Raw genomic sequence first — 16,471 nt, 5'->3', positions numbered from 1 at the left:
CTGAAAAAGTAAAGAAAAAAACAGTGGGGATATCCTCACTTCCTGCCCTTGTGTGTTTCCCGTTTCTGTGATTGTCTGCCTCGCCCTGATGTGTTTCACCTGTGTCCAATTAGCCCCGCCCCCCTGGGTATTTAGTCTGTGCTTGCTGCTCCCTGTGCCGCTTTGTCTTTGTGCCATGTGTCGAGCTGCATTCTTCCTAGTCTGAGTGTACCTGGTTTTTTTTAGATCCTTGCTTGTGTTTTTTGACCTCTTCTTTTACCTAGCCCTCTTTGGGTTGTTTGCCTGTCTGACTGCCTGTGTACCGAACCCTTTTAGTGAAGTTAAGACTTTAATATCCAACTGAACCGTCTCCTGAGTCGTGCACTTGAGTCCAACATGAACCAGTCTTGTCACCCACGTTTGTCGGCTAAAAATTCACTTGAAACACAGCAATGACTCACTAAAAAACAAACGCCATTCCCTCCACCTCCAGAAGTCTAGCTTATGCACCACATCACTCTAGAAACTTTGATATTGTGCACGTGAAATGTGGAAATAGCATTTTGGTTTTGCAGAAACTTTGTGGCCAACATTTTCTTCTGGCAACCGGACTGATGTAAAGCTCAGTTCAATAACACTCTTATGTCTGTTTGTCAAATATGAAGCTGGAGACCATAAAGGCGAATCATACAACCCTCTCGCCAAGATCTTTTCTCAGCAAAAAAAATGTTGAACTTATCCTTTAAGAACCACCTTGCAAACTTTCTGAAAGAAATTACACACATTTTCTCAGTGTTTCAGAGGTTTAAATGCTTGGGAAAGGCACAAAAAAACTGATGAAAACTGATCCTGGTTTCAAAGGGTTAAGTAAAGGAACTAAATACTTCTACCAACAGTGAACACTATGATAACTTGTAAGAACAGTATTGTGGTAAAACTATGATACACTTCCTGATTGAATTAGGAGCAAATTCGCCCTTACTGTGACTCAGTCTCTGGTTTGAATCTAAGCGTGGACAGAGGTTATTCACATGTCCCAGGATAGACTGGCCTGTGTGAAAGAAGGTATAATTGTCTGAGTTAAAACAACGTAGACGGAATAAAAATAACCATAAAACTTCACACAGACTGGCACTCTTACAGTGAATGATATTCCTGTCCAGTTTCCTTCATCACACAAGATTAGTTTTACATCTCGGATTTCATCTCGTTCGGCATCACAGGAGAAGTTGAAAAAAAAAAGAAGCAGTCACAGGACTTTTAGAACTGCCCCTGTACCATGACCAGCACAGGATTAAAATAGATGAGCCGTGACTTTGTCTCCTCGGTCACACCATTAGAGCCATGACTGACAGCTTCCGGAGGTGGTTTCCTTTTTTAAATTGAGAGTCATGAGTCTAATGTCAGACAGGTATCTGCAGAACAAAGATGGATGGTGGTTGTAGAAGAGGACAGATCCACCAGTGTAATTTCTTTAAAGCTAGTAGACTCAACAAAGGAAAACACCAATTGAACACAACTCAGATCAAGACCTTTACAAAGATTAAAGACTGAACTAACATGTGTCTGACTTGATTCAGAAGAAGTTTACTTTGTAAGGTTACGTGTGATTAAAGGAAAATTGGGGGTTTTGTGTATATGTATCCGCTTTTTTGATGAGAGTGAGACAAAAAAAAAAGTTCAATATCACTCTTGTATTTGTTAAATATGAAGCTGGAGAACAAACAGGAGAGTCATACACTCTCACATAAAGCTCACACTCATCAAGTGTTTTCCAAAAAATGTTGAACTGTTCCCTTGAGAACCACCTTGAAAATGATATTATTTTCAGAATCACCATCATTAGTGTTTTTAAGGCTCTTCTTTCCTGTGAGGGTTAGTCAGGACTGAAATCATCTCAGTGAATCACTAATTTTTGCGATAGTTGCCAAAGACTAGAGAAAGATTTAGTCGAGGGGAGGAACAGGAAAGATGAACAGCTGGGGATGTTTACTTTGTTGTAAGTCATATTCATCTGTCTCACCCTTGTTAGGAGTGTTCATGTTGGAGCAACTGATGTGTGAGAATTGTTTGGCAAGGGACTGTTAAACACCTAACATTTGTCACAGGGAAAAAGAGGGATATCCACATATTTATTGTACAAGTTATTTAATTCTTTTACCTCCTGAAAGAAAAATCGTTTCTTATCTTCTGATTTAGAATCAAGATTCAAATATATATACCTTTCATATACACAATTGTACACAGTGCAGCACAGGGAATTTTTATTATCTAGAGTTTTTGGACTGTGCATGTAATAATTAATAATAATAATAATAATAATAATATTATTATTATTATTATTATTATTATTATTATTATTATTATTATTATTATTATTATTATTTATTATTATTATTATTATTATTATTATTACAGGATGCAAAATATGTAACACAATTTGGTTCCTATATACTATTTATTGAGAAATATAGACAACACTGTGTATCATTTGCACCAAAATGCTAAACAAACTTTGTTTGTTTGTTTTTGTTTTTTGTCCATATTACATAGTACCAATAATAATAACACTAATAAATTAAAATAATAATAATAATAATTCTAATGATAATGAATCAGGTTAATAATTTCAAAGTGATACAAATATTCGATTAAATGCATGCATTAATAATAACTGCATTATTGTTATTCTTATTGTTGTTGCTGTTGTTGTTTCTGATGTTGTTGCTATTGTTACTTTTTTTAAGTAAATGCATCATTTAACAGTAAGGGGTTTGGTCTAGCCCCATTTTTATGTTTCAACTGCGGTGAGACTTCCAGTGATGAGCAGGTTGACCCAAACATAAAACTGAGGCAATCACCTAATTTAAGCCTTAAACTAAATATGAGCTATAGATCATTACCTCCTGTTTTAAAGTGAGGTGTAACTAATTCATTGACACAGAGATTCCCCAGCATCTCAGACCACCACAACCCTCTGTGAGAAACCATGTGAGATGTTTGACTTTTTAGTTTCTAAACCTGAAGTATGCACATATACATGGACATTCATAACCTAACTTTCAAACCTCTCCGTATCACATTTCTCTCATCAAAGGAGGTCTCTGTGTCAGGGCAGGTGTGGCTGAAAACCTGCGGTTGAAAAGAAAGACAGTGGAGGAGTGGGAGGAGGAGGCCAACCCTCATATGAGCTGCCCTTAAAATAATAATCCTGCTTTCACCCACTATGGACTCCACCATTCTTTCCAAGTGATCATATCCTCATCACTCCCATGTCAGCACCATGTGGTTAGAAATAATAGTCAGACACAGTCGGTCCACCTGAATTCAACATGAACAGCAAAACAATCAAAACGTGCCTTTAAAAACTGTGGAAACACATTTTCTCTGATTATGATGTACAGGCAAAGAGGGGTGTGTTCACTCTTCCTGACAACTGCTATTATCTTACTATTTACTTAATACACTCCACTTTGATTTTCTCTCCTGGCACCTACACTGGTCTGGAAAAACAGAGGGAATTCCTCCCCCCTTCTTTTTTTCCCCCTCAGAGGTGGAGGTCCTATTAATGTTACCATGCTGTCTGGCCCAGCTGAATATATTTACTTAGTGTTAGGAGAGTGGCGGCCACAAAAGCAGGAATGTGCCTGAGTGTGATTTGAAAGCGGCTGTTCCATTTTAATTTTTAACCCATAAAATAAATACAGAGAAGGCCATGCGATTTTTATGAATGGCTACATTCATTCCAAAACACGCCCACCAATCAGTAAACTATCCTGGCGGGGAAGCCACGCCCATTTGGCATGTCGGGGCTGCTGCCTGCGCGCTGATTGGTTATAGGAGTATGGGTGGGGCGGGGCCTCTCAGAGGCTCACCAGTGGGTATAAATTAAGAGTTTAGACTCATATCTCGGTAGAAAAACAAGGACTACGGTCTGAAAAAGACTGAAACTGAGTGTGAAAATACCAAAGACTGACAACCGTTCAGTGGATTGTAGCTTTTTTTTTTTTTTAATCTTTTTTTGTGTTTTTCTTAAATCTATTATAGGCTAATCATGGCTTTTCTGATCTACCTGACTGTATTGACAACAGCCGTCATCACACAGGTAAAATGTTTCTCTCCTAGATCTACCAAGAGAAAAGAGTTTTTAAAGTTTAAGATTAGTTTATTGTGTAATCTGCTATGGATAATGCCGTGTAAATGCCATATTTGTTTATTTTTAAAACAGCATAAATAGCCTATCTCCTGGTGTAAACAAATGCCTGTGAACCAAAACAAAAGTGAATTCAGTGCAAAGTTTGGGACATGGACTTTCAATGGGGTTACCACTTCAATACTGCCTTATAACAATGCATATTTCTGAAGTTGGTTGTCCTTTCTGGTAATTAGCATGCCTATTCCTGTTTATAAAACACAGTGACATGCTGATTCCCACTGGAACAAGTTGGCTCTAGTGCTGAGCGATGACTCAAACTATGATCCAGCAGCAGGGGACTGGGTAAAAACCCTGAGCTGTCTAGACACTCAGGGCTGACTGGCCAGCAGTGACTTGACTTACTGTAGAGGCATGCTGCAGCGCTTTGTTTGCAGGGGAGTTCAAAATCAGTCAAAAACTTGGACACAGAATTAAGAATAAATGTTCCAAGTTCTCCTTACACTTAAATATCAGATGAAAAGCTGAGACTAGTGCATTGATGATGACTTTAGCTCTGTGGTTGTCTACATTTTCCAGTCAAGTGCTCTATGACTCTCTAAATTTGTGAGGAAAACCATTTACTAAAGCTGTGGATCTATGGTGTTTGAACAAGGGCTCTTTTTTTCTTTTCATAGCTGTAGAAAATGTTGCATGACTCATTTTCTTCTCGTCTGATGATGTGATCTCCGTCTCTGCTCTGTCCCTCGTCCCTCTAGGTGACTGCTAGCTGCCCATCAGTGTGTGACTGCCCTGCAGAGCCCCTGGTTTGCCCTCCAGGAGTTAGCACCGTGCCAGATGGATGCGGGTGCTGCAAGGTGTGCGCCGCACAGCTCAACCAGGACTGCAGCCCCATGAGGCCTTGCGACCACCACAAAGGGCTGGAGTGTAATTACGGCAACGATGTGACCATGGCCTGGGGCATCTGTCGAGGTGAGAGACGACGGAACAAGTTATGTTGGGAGGGGAAGGAATTTCACTCAGAAAATAGCTGCCTGCTGCAGCCAGTGATCAGGGTATTAACAAGAACAGAAAAAGAGTCAGATATTTCAAATGAATTTGGTGAATGTGATGTTGTATAAAAGCGTATGTACAAAAGATGTAAGATATCAAAGCCATCAGTGACTAAGCTACACGTAACATTGCACATCCAGGAAACAGACATAGGGTATTTTAATGAGTAGTGGGTGTTTTATGGCAGCAACAGGGGGTTTCAAAGATAAAAATACACCCTCCATCTGCACGGTGCCGTTGCTACCCCACAAACTATGAATAGCTGGTTCTTCCGTGCTTTGGAGACAAGGAGTCTGACACTTCCTGTGTCCTTATTTCCACTGACCTTTCAATCTCAGTGGACCTCTGTGTGATTTTGTTTACTGTTGTGCTGTATGTGTGTGTTTTGGTAAACTCAGGAGTTGCTCAACAGCTGTCGAAATAAGAGCATGTGGTGAATTCTTAACATACTCGCAGTATCCGGAAGCTAAATCATTGGTCCTTTTAGACTTTAAAGGGATAGCTCAGATTTTTTGAAGTGGGTTGTTTGAGGTACTTATTCATGGTTGATGTATTACCAGGACAGTAGATGTCTGTTAGGACGCCCCCTATTTGGAGAAGTAGCAGGAGTGCTGAAACAGAAGCTAAGCTATGTAGTGCTGTGGATGGGGGCCAGCAACAAAATGTATTTTAGCCACCGTAAAAAAGTCCTGCCTAAAAAAATCTGTAACAGATTAAGTTTGTGCTACACTGAGAGTATTTTCACTGTTCTAAACTTTATTTTAGTTGGGACTTTTTTAGATGGTTAAGATAGGGTTTGTTGGTGACCCCGTCCACAGCAGTACGTCACATAGCCTCCATGTCGGATTCCAGCCTGCTTCTTAGAACTGGGAGCGTGCCAACCACCATCTACTGTAGGTCGTACATTGACCATGGATAATTACCTCATAAAACCCGACTTCAAAAAAAGGATGTCCTTTATAAGCTAAGACATGCGTGTCTGCGATGTCTGCCAGAAATGTGTTACCCTTTGATTTATGGATAACAACAGCCATATATGATCTTCAGTTTGTGAGTTGGTTTGTTTGAATAACGTGTCTTTCCAGCAAAATCAGAGGGACGCACATGTGAGTACAACGGCAGGATCTACCAGAATGGTGAGAGCTTCCGTGCCGGCTGTAAACACCAGTGTACCTGCATCGACGGCGCCGTTGGCTGCGCTCCTCTCTGCACCAACAAGCTGCCTCCGGCCTCTCCATCCTGCCCGTACCCACGGCTGGTCAGGGTTCCCGGGCAGTGCTGCTTCAGGGTGGACTGCCATAAGGGCACCTGGCAGCTTCCACCTAAACATCAGGTTTGTTTTTTCATGCAGTGGAAATATATATTATGAAATTTGTTTAGCAATATCAAATGACGGAGATGCAATTCATCAGCTGCCACTTTGGTTTTCTCTTGATGTAGAAAACAAAGATTGGGATCAAGAGTAATTTCTACAAAACAAAGTTCAAAACATTGAAACTTTTTTTTTTAAATAAACACAGACATTTTTAAAATATTATTTTTTTCTGAACCAAAATCCATTATTTGAGATTTTAAGTTTATTATTACGAACAGAAACATCAAATAATTACAGATGAGAAGTTGAAGGCTCATCATTAATACACAAAACATTCATGCAGATAAAGAAGTGGGTCTCCTTTGACCAATTTGCCCTGAAGTAATCCCTAGGACACCATGGTGATGAAGCGTGACAGCGGCACAGATGAATCCCCTTCACTGTCTCATCTTATCTTATCTCTTGTCTCAGGTGCCTCCACCGAAACAACACTTGCCCAGACGTCAGCACCAACCTGAAAATAATGAGCTAGCCAATGAGCTTGCAGACGTTAAGTCCAGCGGCTGGGAGAGTGATCATGGCTACAAACACCTGCCTGGTAAGAGAAAGGGAGACTGAAAAACATTTTTATATTTATCATCACTTAGTTTCTTTAAATTAGGTGCTGAATAACACTTGCGATCTTGCAATGTCGTTAATATAACATTACATATAGACAGGTGAAGCAATTCAGTGGCTCCGAAACCTTTTGGCTTGTGTTAAAACAAAGCTCTGTCTCTAATGTTTCAACTAAACTACACCCTCTAACTGTATCACCACACAGAAGGAAGCATGTTTACATCTCCAGTTGTTGCTTTAACTATGAGGAGATGCACACCTCCTTCCACACAGAGGGAAGCTTACATCTACTGCTAGCGCCTAGCACCACTGAACTAGTTAACATTACAGCTTAACCAAGAAGGATACTTTTAATGCTACCATCTCGCACTGTCACAACTCAAGCCTCTTGGCTGTGAGTAGATGCACGCTTCCTCCTGGGCAGTGATACAGTTCAGTTCAGGGTTCAGTTCAGGGTTCAGACCCCCAAGTTGAGAACCACTCTCCTAATTGATATGTTTGATTTTACTTTTTTTTTCCTGCCTTTCACCTTCCTGCATGTCTCTTCAGAGCTGAACCATCTTAAGTGTCCAGTCCAGACTACCGACTGGTCACAGTGCTCCCGCAGCTGTGGAATGGGCGTTTCTTCTCGCATCACCAACAAGAATCCTCAGTGTAAGCTGGAGAGAGAGACGCGAGTCTGCACCGTACGGCCATGCCACGGCCTGACAGTCCCAGCCAAGGTGAGCTAGACTGAACTTGACTTGAACTGAAGGGGACAGACAGGGAGCAGAGGTCGATTATTCACATAACTGCCAAGATAGCATGTTATCACACTAAATGCTCACACGGTGAAAGTTAAACGCCTTGTGATAACACGTATCAATAAGGCATTATTTCACCTCTTATCTATCCATGTCAGACTACAAGGGGAGAACAATACCTGCTTATTTTTGCTCTGCTTCCTTATTTCCATCTTTCAACTGAGGAACGGAGGCTGAAAAAATCTGTGCAGCAAAGAATGAAAAATTAGAAGTGCTGAGTAAATATGCTCTTAGTGCTAAAGCCATCTTTATCCCGAGCTTAAGAACAGAGATTATTTTAGCGGTACTTTCGGGAAGCTCTGCATCCAGTGGGAACTGGGCAGTGCTGATTTACCCGGCTGTGTTTTGGTGGCAAGCAGGCGTCTTTTTAAATATAGTCCCCCACCCCCGGCATTCCTGCCAAGCAACTGTCCATAGCTAGGCCCCGTCTGTGTACTCAGAGTCCAGGGGAGTGGTGTGTCTATATTAATCCTCCCATGTTGGACACACACACACTAAGAGTTCTCTTCTCTGCTCTACTGAATTAAAAAGATCTGGTGCCAAAAGCGATTATAGGTGTCAGTTTGTTTAACTGAAGAGGATGCTCAAACATTAAATAAATGTTTAATCTTAAAATGAATCACTTAAATCTAAAAGTAATCCCTCTTTCAATCCCTGCTTTGGTCTAGCAAGTTGAAGTCCAGGCCTCTTAATGTGAAACTAATGAGTTTGAGCTCAAAGCTGCTTAAATGTGCCATTATGTAAAAGGACAGGGCAGATGAAAGTCAAAGCTTTTTAGATTTTCTATATAATGGCAATCTTAATACTTGGGTGAACTGAAGACAATTAGGAACAACACTCATTATAATTCAAACTCTGACCTCATCTTTTTACTTTTATCGTCCAACCATAGAGAGGGAAGAAGTGCTCCCCAACACAGAAAGCCCCGGAGCCCATCCGCCTGTCTTACGGAGAATGCCTGAGTGTCCGCCTCTACCGGCCTAACTACTGCGGCGTGTGTTTGGATGGACGCTGCTGCTCGCCACGCCGCACACGCACCATCCCTGTGACCTTTGTTTGCCCTGATGGAGAGCATTTCCAGAAGTCTGCCATGTTCATCCAGTCATGTAAATGCAGCGATGACTGTGGTTACCTTAATGAAGTGGCCCTTCCTCCACAGCAGTGGATGTACGGAGATACACACCAGTTCATAGACTAGTAATGAGGGGGATTTTTTTTTTTATTATTATTTAAATGTGATGAGGTCAACTGTCTTTTTTGTTGAAGGAAAACTCTTCAAGACTAGGGGCCATTTTTCACATCTGGCTCCAAATGAGTAAAGACCAGGGCTGCCTTTATTCTCAATCATAAAGGAAACCCTTTATTGTGATATTATTACATGACCGGAGCGGATTGTGTACTGCTCCTGTTCAAACAGACATGGGACCTAAATTAGAGTCCTGATGGACTTCCTCCACTCTCTGGACTGATTGTTGATTCAGGTGTGGAGGATTTCTTATTTTTTGAGACATTCAGATCATCCTGAAAGGAGAAACACTACAAGAGCAACAAAGCACTTTGTTTAGCACTGAAAGTTAGGAACTATAATGACGACAGCAGTGCACAAGGATCACCTCACCTGCAACAACAGCCTCACATACTGTGACGGTGGATGACTCCGTGTCCCAAAATGCACTGCGATTACTCAGTGACAACAAGCAAAAGAATCTTTTGCAGCTTTATGTAAAGTGAAAATGTGGACTTTTGTTATTCAAAATATATCAAATCAGCATGTTATGAACATAAGCACAGACTGCAGCGATTGTGCCATTTTTGGGCACAAGTACATGACAAGCCATTTATATTTACACACAGCAATGAATGACACTGTTCTTCAAATGATAATGAACACTATCCGAAACTGACAAGCATTCAATGAGTACTGGACCAATGCCAATTGATTTCTTGTTTGTGCATTAAATGCAGTGTAGAGAAATGTCTTACACAAACCTGTATTTGAGATTTTTTTTGGATCACACTGTATTCTGTAAATATTTTCTTTATTTGGATCCAAGTTTGTCTTATTGTTCCATTTATACACTACTGTTGATAAATTGTAGCTGTCACTCATTTTTGTTGGTCAAACCATGTGATAAAACTGTCTGCTGAGCTCAAGTTTTACATATGGTTTTATTTTGACTTAGCTTGTTGAGTTTCAAACTTTGCAGCCAGTTTCTGGTAGCAAACTGTTTTGGGAAATCAGTGCTGTCTTCAAGCCATGCCGACAACGCCCTCTGCTTGTGAGGATTTGTAACTACAACACAAGGCTTGTATTTTGTAACACTGGTGTAGTGAAAATGTATTTTCATTGTAACATCTGAGAAACTTAAATGCTTTAAAAAGTGCAAAATTAAATAGAACACCATGAAATAAGGTATAAAAAGTTTATTTGTTCAACCAAAACAATACATCCATGTTTTAACAAGGAAAACACTAAAACAAGCACCCTGCAAAGACATAAAAGTAAAAAAGAAAAAAGTTTTATCATTGTGAACTTGCCAACATATATGGGGGAAGGACTTTAAAATAAATGCTGAGGGTTTTCCTTTTTCTTCCTCCACCAACATACAGCAACACCAAGGTTCAAACATGATCCTCACTGGAAAGACACTTCTTCACTCATCTGGACTGTTCGACTGCAAAGAGAAAAAGGAAAAGATTTTAAAATGTGCGATTACCACACAAAGGCAACAAAATATGTTATGTACCTGTATACACAGGCTGAAATGAAATGGAATATCACAGATCAATATATTTATGCTTTTCTTCATGTGCCATTCCACATTTCCTACAACCAGATAAATCCCAACTTTAGCCTCCAGTGGTGAGGTTGGCCATTGTATAGGTTTGACATGTACACCAATAACCTGATGTGTGCTAATAATGTTGACAAAGTTTAAGTGGACATCATCTTGCCAAGTGCAAGGCAGCTTGTGTGAGCAACCACAGAACTTACTGTAGGAGGAGATATCAATCTCCTCTGGTAACTCTGCGACGTTGACCTCAAAACGGTCTTGGACTTCGTTCAGGGTCTTAGCGTCGGCCTCGTCAGACACAAAAGTGACGGCCAGGCCTTTGGTCCCAAACCTGCCAGCACGGGCCACCTGAGATACAGAGAAAGAAGTTGAGAATTTAAAAAATGGGCTCTACTCAAAGGCAAACAAGTACGCCACCAATTTGCTACCATCAAGAAAGGGGGTTTAATCATCATCAAAGGTAAAATGTTTCGCATTACTCCTGACTCTATTGTTAGAATAAAAACTTTCCAATTACAATCCCGATTATAAAACGTTGACTAAACAAAACCTTTGCAGTTGTAGGTTCCTGTGCTTTTGTAAAGATATTATCTATCAAGATGTGTTCTAGTATATTTGGTACAAGCTACAGCCCCTGTATGTGATTTTTGGTTTGTAAAATATACAGTTCTTTGCAATAGAAAACATAAATGTATATAATAGCTGGACTGACTCTGTGAAGGTATGTGTCAGAATCCTCTGGCATGTCGTAGTTGAAGACGATGTTGACTCGCTCAATGTCCATGCCTCGGCCAAACAGGTTGGTGGCAACCAGGATTCGCCGCTGGAAGTCTTTAAACTGTTGGTACCGAGATAATCTGGGACGAGACGGAGGGGATGAGCAACATCAGGAGTAAGAAAAAGTAAGATATCTTACAAAGTGAGACCAAGAACATCAAATGCCAACATTTAAAACGGTATTATTTTACACATAAATCTGGTTGTGAATTCCTCAGCAGGTAAACAGTCTTGATGCTTGTGTAAAAACAAATTGCCTTCCAGTGATGTGCTATTAAAAGTGTTAGGACTAGATTTAAAAGACACCTACCGCTCCTCCTGCGCCATGCCCCTGTGGATGGCAATGGCAGGGAAATTCTGCTCCACCAGCAGCTGGGACAGAGCCACACAGCGATGCACTGACTTAACAAAGATCACCACCTAAAAAGGAACCAAAAAGAGAAAGCTTACATATTTTTGCTGGGATGGCAAAGACGCCCAGACGGGCTGGAATCTACATAAATAGCTCCCTCAAGAGGAGAGATTAAACTTTAAAAGTATTATTAGAACAAGGCTGTACATGTATATTTCTTAAAATTGCACCCTTTAGGAAATATCTAAAATGCAATAATAAACATGTACATTATTGATATCTGATTCAGTGCCTCACAAATGACAGCCGGCTATACCTGGTTGAACTCAAGGACATCGAGCAGGTCGAAAAGCTTGCGGTTCTTCTCGCTGTCCTTCAACTTGCAGTAATACTGCTGTAAGCCGTGGAGCGTCAGTTTGGTCTCATCATCCACAAACACTTCCATGGGCTAACAAAGCAAAAAAGAGGAGCCAAACGTTAGCCTCACACACAAACAAACACACACACACACACACATCTGCAACTCCATAAAATTTCTGAATTCACACTAGGTTTTGACAAATGCATAGGGGCTCACTGAATCTGTTCTCCTGACTGCAGCAGAGCCAGGAGGACTGACTGTCCTGACCAAGCCAAATCTGCCAAGGAGGATCACTTTGCCCCTCTTATATGGCCACTTATGACACCAACAGCCACAAGTGGGCAAAGCAGAGAGGGACCTGGCAACAAACACTAAGAGACTCAAACTATCTCACTTGTTGATTACTCATATTAGCAAAAATAAAACAAGAGCCGAGAGTACTTTAAAATCTCCAAATATAGATAGAACTTTGATAAAAACAGGTAACTGTTGCTCTTTCACTTTCAAAACAGCAACCTTACGACAAGCATGCTTTTTCAAACTTTTAGGCCAATATTTATTATAAACAATGTTATTTGAAACATAAATCTTGATACTCACATCCTGCATGAACTTGCGGCAGACTGGGCGGATCTCTTTGCTGAGCGTTGCACTGAACATCATAACCTGCTTCTCGTGTGGTGTCACCCTGAAGATTTCCTGGACGTCACTCCTCATGTCTGTTGATAAAAGAAAAATCCAAAAATCACAATAATGGCATTTTACTTCTTATTTACATAGAAAACTGAACATTTTAACCGTGCTCATTAGCTCCAGAAATAAGGTAGTAGTTTCTAAAGGTTTTAAATGAACTTAATTCAATATTAGATCACAGTGAAATTACATCTTAAAAGTCCACTTTAAAACATCTCTTTTCCTCTCACTCACCCAGCTGCTCCAGCATCCTGTCACACTCGTCAAGCACAAAGTGTTTGATGTTCTTTACGCTGAGAGATTTCTGACGGATGAGGGCCAGAGTACGTCCTGGCGTTCCAACGACAATGTGAGGGCAGTTCTTCTTCAGCACTTCCTCGTCCTTCTTAATGGCCAGGCCGCCGAAGAACACTGACACCTTGACACTCGGCATGTACTTGGAGAAGCGTTCGTACTCTTTGCTGATCTGGAAGGCCAGCTCTCGTGTGTGGCACATTACAAGGACAGACACCTGGCATAGAAGGAAAGAGTCTCTCTTAATAGTGTTTGTAATCCAGGTTCCATAAATGTAAACAGCACATACTCCTATCAAGGTTGTGTTCCCAACTTTGCATAGGGACATGGAATATGCATTACACACAATGCATGTGAAATGTTTGGAGCAAAGGAATGACAACTAAGCACAAAATGCACATCTTCTAATATCTGACAGCTACAAGAGGTCATCAGGAGAAGGTATGATTTACATGACATACAACTGTAAACAAAGCAAAAACCAATGATGGTCAACTCACCTGTCCATCCACAGGTTCTATCTGTTGCAGGGTGGCCAGTACAAACACGGCTGTCTTTCCCATACCAGACTTGGCCTGACACAGGATGTCCATGCCCAGGATAGCTTGTGGAATACACTCATGTTGGACTGAAATTAAAACAGATGGCAACTGAAGGTGAGTAAAATTTTCTGAAACATATGACAACAACAGTGTAAGAAAAAGCAGGAGTATGCATTGAGGCGTAGGACTTGAACTATTACAAATGACTGCAGCTTTTAAATGGACATTATTTGCATCTTTTTTAAACCTAAAAAACTATTATTCACCTTCTGAGGGATGCTCAAAACCGCAGTCAACGATGGCACGTAGCAGCTCTGGTTTGAGGAGAAAGTCTCTGAAGCCTGAGCTGTGAATGGATACGTAAGACCCCTTCACCTCTTTCTTGAGTGCCGGGGTCCCACTCTCAGGGGCTCCCTGGGGCTCCTCATCCTCTTCGTAGTCCAGAAGTTCATTATCAACGTCGGTCTCAGCCATCTGTGTGAACAGCATGTAAATCAGCAAATCTGTCTCAAAGGCTTTATAAACGTTTACACTGTGTCAAAGTCCTCTTTACAGTGCATGCTCACAGTTGCGATCGAAGCTGGGTTGTCTCTCACATTTCAAAGAATAATTGTTAAAAAAATATATATGTTAGCCGAAGTTTTTCAACAAATCCTGGTACCGGTAATGTCATACAATCGTTTCTACATTTGTCCTAAATTGAATAGTATTGCGAAAAAGTTAATCTAGGAATTTGTTTTGTTTGTAGTTCGCCATACAAAATCATCCTACACTTCGCAGAGAAAATGTAGATACTACCTGATGTTAAAATGATCCGAAACCTGATCCTGATCAGCTGTCTCCAGAATTATCTTAAATTAGCAGAGGGATCGGTTGGATAACGTCAGCAGGCCGCATCCGCGATTCGCATCAAAACGGACGAATTCATTGTTCAGAGGAGGAGGTTAAAATTAACGTGTGTGTGTACAAACTCGAACAACAACCACGATAAATGGGTCCCGTTTAACTATTACAATTACGCTGACTGAAAATGATGGCCGACCGGCACGATACGGTGCGTTCCTCGTCCTTCTCTTTCATTCAAGCCGGCTAGTTAGCAAGCTAGCAGCTAACAAATGAATGTGACTCACGACTTGCTTTAACCAACGTTGAAACAACGTAACTAACAACCTTATTGGATTCTTACTTCTCTAACACGACAACGTTGGAAAATATGGTAAGTATAGCGAATGAATGGCCAGGAAAGAAAAAAACTTACTGTAACAAGATGGCTAAGGCTAATTGGCTAACTCAAAACAAAGCTAATGTTCGTGCAGCTAGCTTGTTAGCTACCAAAGCAAACCCCAAAGAAGCAACTTTAGCTACTTCTAGAAAGTATTTAGACTATTCCTCGATTGATTCAAGGCATCTACACACTGGTGGGTTTATTTTTGAAAAGCACAAAAGAACTGCAGCGTTACCTTGCTGTGATAGTTTATGTCCCGCCGATGTCGGTGTGCGTGATATACCACCGAGCTAGCAAGTATTCACAGCACAGTGAGCACACATGTATGGTGTGTTCAGGGACACCTCGAAAAAACGTACGCTGTCGGTGCGGTGTGAACCAGTGACTTTAAAAAGAATTAGATGAAAAGACAAGAATCCCGAAAAAATATCAGAACGCCTTTGTTTTTACATTTCACATCATTATACATTACATTTTGTATCATACACGGTGCGGGGCACAGCTGTGGTTAGTCATTTTATTAATTAGACGAACAAATATAAAACTCTACACGATTAGAATGATTTTGACACCAATTCATGGCTTGGCGTTCGGATTCTCTTCACCTAAACTGACCCACTGTCATTTTTCAAGTCATAAATCACCATGTCTCCGTTAGTTGCCTGTCCATTTGGTCTGGTCCATATCGTTTAATTCACTATTACGTTATTTGCGATAACACTGAAGGCATCTCTGCGTCATCAGCGACTGCAAGCGTCGTCCACTTTTCCAAGGTTGTGATTGGTCAGAATCATGGCAGTCACGGGGAAGGGTCAAAGCAGAGCCCTTTATTCTAGTGCACTCGGTCAAAGCTGTCATTTTATTATAATGCTTTATTACTGCTATAGATTTTGTTTGACTCATTACTTTTACAATGCTGTTTCTCATAGTATAGTACAAACACTATTTCCGTGGGAGATTTTATCTTTTTTTTCTCATGAAAGGAATTATTATAGAGATGCAAATATTGATTATTTAAGCTATTAAACTGTCTGTGTCTACATATGTGTATGATATTTCCCATGCTGCGCAGAGCATTTAGAGTATTTGCTTGCTCCAATAACCAAAGAATCCGTGGAGCTGCAATATACTTTTTGGCCACTTGATGGAGATAAAGTAAAGGCACTTGGCCAGGTGACAGGTGGCATTACATGTTCTTTAGTGTATGCTCATGTTTCGTATTTAGGGCCCCAATACAAAGGCAGAGAACACCCTTCAAGGCCTGCCTATGGAAAGAAAAAGCATCAATAAAGGGATCTAATCCAAACTGGATTAAATGTTTCATCTTTGTTTCTCCTACTGCAGAGGGTTGCAGGATCAAATCTTTATTTACAATTTAATTCTAAAAAAGTGGAGATGAGTGTAACTTTCCTCACATTTACCTTTACATACTTTCTGCATTACCAGTCATTACAAGAATACCTTCAGGTTCAGCCCTTTACAGAGAGGGCTTTAATTATTGGCCCTTATGT

General features: G+C 40.6%; 2 protein-coding genes across 2 annotated transcripts; one reads left to right on the top strand and one right to left on the bottom strand.

The window, feature by feature from the left end:
* Window positions 1-3,919: 3,919 nt before the first annotated feature.
* On the top strand, window positions 3,920-10,069 carry LOC121942095 (CCN family member 1-like). The gene is made up of 6 exons (XM_042485195.1): window positions 3,920-4,084; window positions 4,891-5,104; window positions 6,271-6,518; window positions 6,972-7,098; window positions 7,668-7,840; window positions 8,814-10,069. The coding sequence occupies exons 1-6, from the start codon at window positions 4,034-4,036 to the stop codon at window positions 9,117-9,119; spliced, it is 1,119 nt and encodes a 372-aa protein (XP_042341129.1). The 5' UTR covers window positions 3,920-4,033; the 3' UTR covers window positions 9,120-10,069.
* On the bottom strand, window positions 9,054-15,299 carry LOC121942094 (ATP-dependent RNA helicase DDX39A). The gene is made up of 10 exons (XM_042485194.1): window positions 15,196-15,299; window positions 14,002-14,209; window positions 13,694-13,821; window positions 13,134-13,410; window positions 12,807-12,925; window positions 12,162-12,293; window positions 11,804-11,913; window positions 11,429-11,573; window positions 10,917-11,064; window positions 9,054-10,596 (listed from the first exon to the last, which is right to left on the bottom strand). The coding sequence occupies exons 2-10, from the start codon at window positions 14,207-14,209 to the stop codon at window positions 10,580-10,582; spliced, it is 1,284 nt and encodes a 427-aa protein (XP_042341128.1). The 5' UTR covers window positions 15,196-15,299; the 3' UTR covers window positions 9,054-10,579.
* Window positions 15,300-16,471: the final 1,172 nt, after the last annotated feature.

This window comes from Plectropomus leopardus, chromosome 4, assembly GCF_008729295.1.
Source record: "Plectropomus leopardus isolate mb chromosome 4, YSFRI_Pleo_2.0, whole genome shotgun sequence".
Lineage (NCBI taxonomy): Eukaryota > Metazoa > Chordata > Actinopteri > Perciformes > Serranidae > Plectropomus > Plectropomus leopardus.
This window is presented reverse-complemented; position numbering and strand designations above follow the sequence as displayed.

Excerpts from the sequence above, each read along its gene's own strand:
- LOC121942095 (XM_042485195.1), top strand. The coding sequence starts at position 4,034 with ATGGCTTTTCTGATCTACCTGACTGTATTGACAACAGCCGTCATCACA. Across the intron at positions 6,519-6,971 it reads AGCTTCCACCTAAACATCAG|GTGCCTCCACCGAAACAACA; the intron begins GTTTGTTTTTTC and ends CTCTTGTCTCAG. Across the intron at positions 7,099-7,667 it reads TGGCTACAAACACCTGCCTG|AGCTGAACCATCTTAAGTGT; the intron begins GTAAGAGAAAGG and ends ATGTCTCTTCAG.
- LOC121942094 (XM_042485194.1), bottom strand. The coding sequence starts at position 14,209 with ATGGCTGAGACCGACGTTGATAATGAACTTCTGGACTACGAAGAGGAT. Across the intron at positions 12,926-13,133 it reads CAGGATGCTGGAGCAGCTGG|ACATGAGGAGTGACGTCCAG; the intron begins GTGAGTGAGAGG and ends TTTTATCAACAG. Across the intron at positions 11,914-12,161 it reads ATGTCCTTGAGTTCAACCAG|GTGGTGATCTTTGTTAAGTC; the intron begins GTATAGCCGGCT and ends GTTCCTTTTTAG.